At 39.6% G+C, this 8,685-nt stretch overlaps 1 protein-coding gene across 1 annotated transcript in view; it reads left to right on the top strand.

Annotated features, from left to right (window-relative positions):
* The first annotated feature begins 696 nt into the window (after positions 1 to 696).
* Positions 697 to 8,685, top strand: part of LOC115222525 (transmembrane protease serine 7-like) — a 51,246-nt gene continuing 43,257 nt past the window's right edge. The window contains exons 1-2 of the mRNA XM_029792782.2: positions 697 to 1,047; positions 2,303 to 3,067. Of these exons, the coding sequence (XP_029648642.2) occupies positions 2,305 to 3,067 (763 nt within the window). The 5' untranslated portion in view covers positions 697 to 1,047; positions 2,303 to 2,304. The remainder of the gene's footprint in view (positions 1,048 to 2,302; positions 3,068 to 8,685) is intronic.

The following is an 8,685-nucleotide window of genomic DNA, read 5'->3' as shown; positions in this document are numbered from 1 at the left end:
TCTCTGGATCTTTCCTTCTCATATCTTCCCGACGAAGAGCTCCGCTCGAAACGTTAAAACCCTCCTTCTTTCCTGAGCGTCCAATAATACTATATTTGTTCCACGTCCTCGCGTTGTTGTGTTTTTTTTTGTGCTTTCTTGTTTGGATTAACGAGCAGGCCAAGAGACAAAAGTGTGAGAGAAAATTGTGGCGAAAGAGTACTAGTAGGGATCGCCATCCCCTGCCGGAGCCTCGTGGAGGTTTTAGGTATTTTCGCTCAATAAACACCCACAACGCCCGTCTGGGAATCGAAACCACGATCCTACGACCGCAAGTCTGCTGCCCTAATCACTGGGCCATTGCGCCTCGTTATATATATATATATATATATATATATGTGTGTGTGTGTGGTATATATATATATATATATATATCACGCATGCTTATGTGACGTGTGCATATGTTTCTGTATATATGTATACACGTACACACACGCTTTAATGTGTTCGTATATTTATATACATATACATATTCTCATATATATGCAATGTGTGTGTGGTGTGTGTGTGGAGGGCGGGGCAACAGAGAAGTCATAGGAAGCTATTGCAGCAAAGGTGTGTATGTGGGGTGAGGGTGGGGTGAGCTTGAAGTGACATAATTTTATTTATAAATGGAGATTTACCGCGTTAGTTTAACGATAGACCGCTTTCTTTCATGATATCAGATTGATGTGCTTCGTCAGCACCGGATACATTTGTTATTCGATGCTCGTTATATGAAGATCTCTAATTAAGCTGGATCTCACTGTATGGATAATTGATTAATTAATTACAAATTACAAATGGGTATAGCGATATAATCTTTTACTAATTTTGTCACACGACCAGCAAATTTAAGGTGAAGTCGAATACATCAATTGCAGTGTTTTTATCGACCCTGAAGTTAGCCTCGGCGGTGTTTGAACTCGAAACGTAATGCAGAAGAAATGTCCAGTGCGCGAACTCGAAACGTAGTGCAGGAGAAATGTACAGTGCGCTAACGATTCTGCCATTCACCACCGTACTTAGGTATATGATACATATGTATATATTTTTCTTTACTACCCACAAGGGGCCAAACACAGAGGGACAGAAGGACAGACAGAGGGATTAAGTCGATTACATCGACCCCGAAAGGATGAAAGACAAAGTCGACCTCGGCGGAATTTGAACTTGGAACGTAACGACAGACGAAATACGGCTATGCATTTCGCCCGGCGTGCTAACGTTTCTGCCAGCTCGCCGCCTTTTATATGATACAATTGAAGAAATTCTATATTGTACAATTGTATTAAAAAGAAACAGTCACAGGCAGAGAAAATCTGCCTTTTATCATAAGAGATATATGTATATAATCATATGCATAACACTGTAGTATATTATTATATTGTATTATATCATATATTATACACACTTATACAAAACAATATTTATTGAATTATATGGCGAGAGAAAAAGGAAGTCAGAAAGACAGATAGATACAAAAGATAAAACAGGACTGACCTTTCATTAAATATACATGAAGTAATATGTTGTTACATGCAAGTTTCATTAATACGTAGGTAGATGGAAAAACAGATATACAGATTATACAGATATGAAAAGGCATAAGTAGACAAACTGTCTATCTCTCAGTTTTCAGTCTCATCCATACATACATACGTACATACATCCATCCATACATACATACATACATACATACATACATACATACATACATACATACATACATACATATATAATATATTGAATTTAAGAGCCCCTCGTAGCGTGAGGCTTCGATGTGTAATAGTGCCCTCTACATATTAAAAATAAATAAATTTAAAAGAAGAAATTGATGGGGATTTTTCTCTTATGAGGTTTTTCACGCTAACTACTTGATAAATTCTTATGAAGAATTTATCCTATTTTTAAATTGTACATACATACATACATACATACATACATACATAAAGTATGTATGTATATAGTTAGTAAGTATGTATGTATAGAGTTAGACAGGGAGAGAGAGAGAGAAAGAGAGAGAAATGTCGTTGAAGCACATATACTGACTAGAGAAAACTGGTTGCAATGCAAAGAGATAGATTGGCATTTGGAAAATTGTTCTACTCTGTATCATGCTTTGGATTCTCGTAGATAAAAGTAAATTTAGAGAAAGCAAACAACAAAGAGAAAAATTATCAAACCAGACGTTTTTTTCTCAATTTCCCTATCATCGTTATATCACCATTACTCAACTATTTCTAACTTTCTATTTAAAATTTCTATGGTTTTTAATTTCCAGATATGTTAGACATGTCAGCTGTAAATTGTTTTAGTCTCAAGTGCTACCTGTACGTACTTATAATGGTGTTTATTACCTTTTGTCCAATAACATTTGCCCAGTGTCCAACCACTGGTTCGTCTTGGGTTCGAGATGAAAATAACTGTTCGAAATATTACGCATGTCTTCACGGAAAGCGTATCTCAATGCCAGCCTGTCCTTATCGTACTGTATATTCTCTGTCGACTCGTTCGTGCGTGTGGCAGAATTCTCCTGCTGATGATTGTTCGAAAAAAGAGATATCGACAACAAAGAAAAACGATCTTAATGCAAAGAACAGAAGACAGAACAAAATCGTTGTTCGAAAATTTCCCTCAAGAAAAAACCGTACACATATTTTGCATCGTCTCATTGTTAGAACAACAACAACACCAAGAACACCAACAACAACATCAACAATAACAACAACAACAGACGAACCGACGTTGAGTAGTACTTGGATGAAAAGCGTTAACAGAATAGTGAACTTATCTTCGGGTGGAACTGAGAATACTATACTACAGCAATCTAATTATACGAATGACAACGATACTGAAATTAAAGACCCCGTTCAAGGAGATTCTGATATGGCTAAAAAACATACAGACGAAACAGATTATCATTATTATTATTCCTATTATTACGATAGCGAAGACGGTGAAAATAATCAATTTGATTCTGACGATAACTCTTGGGAATACAACAATGCAGATTACGATGGCGATTGGTCGGAAGATGTTGATGAAGGTAAGTGAATTGTCGAAAGACTGACTTTCCCAAAATTCTTTCTTTCTTTTTACTTGTTTCAGTCATTTGACTGCGGCCATGCTGGAGCACCGCCTTTAGTCGATCGGGCAAATCGACCCCGGGACTTATTATTTGTAAGCCTAGTACTTATTCCATCGGTCTCTTTTGCCGAACCGCTAAGTTACGGGGACGTAAACACACCAGCATCGGTTGTCAAGCGATGTTGGGGAACAAACACAGACACAAACATATACACACACATACATACATACATACATATAATCAGCCGAAATTGCGAGGATGATCCGGTTCTTGACTGAAGATTGAAGGCTTCGAATGTCCCGTCCGTGTTTTTTGTATCGTCTTCTTGTTCCAGTTTGTATTTTTCTACATATAATATATATATATATATTATATATATATATATATAATATATATATATATATATAGCACCAGGTGGTGCTATTAAGTTAGACATGGCCTGGGCCAATAATGGCCGAAACCTATCAAAGTATCAAAGTATCAAAGTATATATATATATATATATATACATATATAAGACGGGCTTCTTTCAGTTTCCGTCTACCAAATCCACTCACAAGGCTTTGGTCGGCCCTAGGCTATAGTAGAAGTCACTTGCCCAAGATGCCACGCAGTGGGACTGAACCCGGAACCATGTGGTTGGTAAGCAAGCTACTTACCACACAGCCACTCCTTTGCCTTTAATCTTCTATTTTTTACTTGTTTCAGTCCTTAGTTTGCGGCCATACTGGGGCACCGCCTTTACAGATTTAGTCGAACAAATCGACCACGGTATTTAAAAAAAAAATAAAACCTAGTACTTTTACTATCAGTCTTATACTTGTAATTTGCCGAACCGCTAAGTTACGGGGATGTAAACATGACAAGCAGTAGTGAGGGACAAATACGAACAGGATGATACGCGCGAGCGCGCTCACACACAGACACACAGACACGCGACAGGCTTCCCAAGCTGTTTCCTTCTTTCAAATCCATTCACAAGTCATTGGTCAGCCTGGAGCTAAAGTAGAGGACGTTTTTGCCCAAGGTGCCATGCAGTAGGACTGAACCCGAAAGCAAACTTCTTACTACACAGCCACGCCTGCGCTTTCCGATAAAGATCATGTGATGTATTTTTTTTTTTTTCAGTATAGATAAGTAACAGTTGTCTCAGAAGCTATGCAATATCAAATGTTATGCTAATGTATAAACGGTACTACTAAGGCGGCGAGCTGGCAGAAACGTTAGCACGCCGGGCGAAATTAGCAGTATTTCGTCTGCCGCTATATTCTGAGTTCAAATTCCGCCGAGGTCGACTTTGCCTTTCATCCTTTCGGGGTCGATTAAATGAGTACCAGTTACACACTGGAGTCGATATAATCGAATTAATCTGTTTGTATGTCCTTGTTTGTCTCTTCTGTGTTTATCCCCTTGCGGATAAGTAAAGAAATAGGTACTACGTAAATACAGAGATCCCGACGCATCCAAAGAGGAGGTAAGCTAGTTTTACCAAAACTACAGTGACTTCACATAAGCGACCCTTGTGTAAGTCGAAACTAAAAACTAACCCAAACTGGCGGAGGTGAAGAATACGTACACCACCCATTTTCTGCGTAACCCTAACCCTAAAACTAATCCAAACCTAACCCTAACCAAAGCCTAGCGAGTATGCACTGTCAAAACATCAGATTAAAAACAGACGATATTTTGTGGAAACAGACGATATTGTGGCGCCCCTTACATCATTAACAGTAGTTTTGGTAAAATTAGATTACCCCCACCACTTGATATCGTTACGTAGATGCAACGGGATCTCTGTACTTGAGTAGTGTCGTATAAACGACACCGTACGTATTGAGACGTTTGCTTTTATTCTATCTTATCATAGGTAAAATGCGACCTGCGAGATCTTCTGAGTGGAATGTGTAACGAAAGAATTACCTTCACTTCTTTTAATAGTGAGCCCCGACTGATATTGAGCCATGCCTAATGCTGCCCATTTCTTGATAAGGGTTGACCTTGCCTGATACAGAGCCTCATATGGTTTTGTGGTAAGATGTTGGCTTCGCATACAGTCATGTGGTTACTATTTCCATCTCCTACAGCGGTATCTGAGGCCAATGTCTTTTGTCATAAATTTAAATTATCTAATATCTTCTGGGCGAAATATGCTGCTGTTGTGTGTGCATGTGCGTGTGTTGTGTGTGTGTGTGTGTGTGTGCGTATTTACGTCATGTGTCCGCAAAGAATAAATCATTGCCGTAAAGGGATGCTTTCGAACAAAGTTCACTGAGTTACAGGTCCCCCTCCATTGTGAAAAAAACCTTTGATCAACGATGCAATTGTCCACAGATTGCCATATTAAATAACATAGGCGTAGGAGTGGCTGTATGGTAAGTTGCTTGCCTCGTTAGGGGTTTTGAAACCTCATCTTATTTTATTATAAGGTTGTCCCAAAAGTTCGTAGAAAGTCTTGGAAAATAATGGTCTTTATTTTGAGGAATAATTTTTGTTGTTTTTGTTAGTACTTGGCGAGTAAAAATTCAAATTTCGCAAGTGTTTACGAACTTTTGGGACAGCCTAATATTTGTAGTGGTTTATAATCTCAATTGTGTGTTTAAAAAAACATGTTAAGTAAGAGGCTTTAGTGCCTCCTTCTTGAAAGAGGTTTGAAACCTCATAATGATTTTTGAAAAACAGAAAATATGTTTTCGAGAAAAATCCAATCGGTGGGTGTTGGGTTTCGCCTCTCATTTATTCATTTTATTTCATTTTCATTCATTAATGCGTTTGTCCAGCCCGCAAAACTACACAATCTTTGTACTTTCTATGATGACAAATTTTATGAAATAAAGTAGCTTGCTTAGAGAAGCAAAGGATCAACGGGCGTTTTTTTTTTTTTTGTTTTCTCTTTATCATCATTCACCTCATCAATGTATTTGTCCAGCCCGCAAGCTACTCAGTATCGTGCCTTTATGGCAAAATTTCTGAAATAAAGTAGCTTGCTTACGAACCACATGGTTCCGGGTTCACTCCCAATACGTGGCACCTTGGGTAAGTGTCTTCTACTATAGCCTCGGGCCGACCAAAGCCTTGTGAGTAGATTTGGTTGAGGGAAACTGAAAGATGCCCGTCGTATATATGCATATATATATATGTGTGTGTGTGTGTGTGTGTGTTTGTGTGTCTGTGTGTGTTCCCCCAACATCGCTTAGCAACCGATGCTGGTGTGTTTACGTCCTCGTAACTTAGCGGTTCGGCAAAAAAATACTGATAGAATAAGTACTAGGCTTACAAAGAGTAAGTCCTAGAGTCGATTTCCTCGACTAAAGGCGGTGCTCCAGCATGGCCACAGTCAAATGACTGAAAGAAGTGAGAGTAATAAACGGAAAATAATACCTATTTCTTTACTACCCACAAGGGGCTAAACACAAAGGGGACAAACAAGGACAGACAAACGGATTAAGCCGATTACACCGTCCCCAGTGCGTAACAGGTACTTAATTTATCGACCCCGAAAGGATGAAAGGCAAAGTCGACCTCGGCGGAATTTGAACTCAGAACGTAACGGCAGACAAAATACTGCTAAGCAATTCGCCCGGCGTGCTAACGATTCTGCCAGCACGCCGAAAAATAATACCGTCCTTACTACTGTACGCCAAGAAATGATCTGCTAAAGTTTAATATTTACTCAACTCTCAGCACTTCATTTGATTGGCCTTTTATCCCGGTGTGCGAAACATTAAACTGTTGAAGACCACATAGCTCCTTTCGAACTGGATCCCGGTGAATTTTAGACATTTATATTTAAACTAGCACTATGACCCGGCGTTGCCGGGTCTAGTGCTAGTCAAGCATATTTGTCTTTCATGAAAATCCCTCTCTCTTATCATTCACTTGGTCTAACTCGTTAATTATTCCCTGCATTTCTCAAATCAAAAATGCTTGCACGTATGGTGTGATACATAACAAAGGGGAGGAAATGCAGAGTTTTAAAGAGTTATTTCCCTTGCTATGGTTTAATATCTTTAGATTAAACTGCTGGAGTGAGTTACGTCCCTTGTATTAAAGACTTTTGTTACCTGAAACATAAGGGGCCGGTTTATTGAATTCTTTTTAATGGCTTTGCGGAGTGACTGGGGAAATGTAAAGATGTGCACGACCACCCTTGGACGGTTTTGAATGACCATAGAAAGTGCATGCCCTCCAACTGAAAAATTGTGGATTTGTATAAAGGACACACACACGCACACACACACACAGACATTTTGCCGTTTATATATATACTTCTTTATTGCCCACAAGGGGCTAAACATAGAGGGGACAAACAAGGACAGACAAAGGGATTAAGTCGATTATATCGACCCCAGTGCGAAACTGGTACTTTATTTATCGACCCCGAAAAGATGAAAGGCCATGTCGACCTCGGCGGAATTTGAACTCAGAACGTAACGACAGACGAAATACCGCTAAGCATTTCGCCCGGCGCGCTAACGAGTCTGCCAGCACGCCGCCTTTATATATAGAGAGATGAAAACACGCATCTAACGAAACAGTAAACAAATCTCTAGTTCTGTCGTAGCTTGCAGCGGTGATGCATAACTATTTTTTGCTCAGTATAATATCTGATGCAGATACATTGTCAAAAGCAGTCGATCCGTGACCATACCGACTTTTAATTTTCAGACACGTCTTTTCAGTTTTAAAAGGACATAACTGCCCACTCACGGACTTCCTTTACTCCAAAATTTCTTAAATATTAATATTTGTAAATGAAATTTTGTACAAATACCTATCAGATGGAGTAGATACAATTATATCGGAATTTCTAAGGCGGCGAGCTGGCAGAAACGTTAGCACGCTTGGCGAAATGCGTAGCCGTATTTCGTCTGCCGTTACGTTCTGAGTTCAAATTCCGCCGAGATCGACTTTGCCTTTCATCCTTTCAGGGTCGATAAATTAAGTACCAGTTACGCACTGGAGTCGATGAAATCGACTTAATCCCTTTGTCTGTCCTTGTTTGTCCCCTCTGTGTTTAGCCCCTTGTGGGTAGTAAAGAAATATATATCGGAATTTGTGAAAAAAAAAGAAGTGGTGGTCGTGCACATATGCATACAGACGTACACCACAAATGTATCTAAAAAAATATAACTTGAAATGTTGAAAAAATTATGTGATGCATGTGTAGTAAGACACCATCTTGGGATTTTCATCCACACATGCGCAAGGATTAGTCTTCCGGAGGGCCTGTCGGAAGTCCCTTATGCGCAAACGCAGTCATCAGCAGCAGCTACGCTTGACCAGTATTCTCCCTCTTCGCGCCTGCCGCCAACCGAGCTAGACGCAGCCCAGACAAGCTCCGTGTGAAGACGAATACGACTTAGGCGAATATGTGAAGAATACCTTCACAATTGTGATTTAAACCGACTCTGCTGCTTCCATCCCCAAGGCGTCCAGGCTACCGATGTCCAGAGATGAGATGCTTATTTCGGCGAAAATAAATTATTATTTTTATTTGTTCGGAGATTCTTGTTGCCGCTGGCAGAAACGTTAGCACACCGGGCGAAATGCGTAGCCGTATTTCGTCTGCCGTTACG

This window comes from Octopus sinensis, linkage group LG2 (genome assembly GCF_006345805.1).
Source record: "Octopus sinensis linkage group LG2, ASM634580v1, whole genome shotgun sequence".
Lineage (NCBI taxonomy): Eukaryota > Metazoa > Mollusca > Cephalopoda > Octopoda > Octopodidae > Octopus > Octopus sinensis.
The sequence above is the reverse complement of the archived record's forward strand: the minus strand, read 5'-3'. Positions and strand labels throughout refer to the sequence as shown.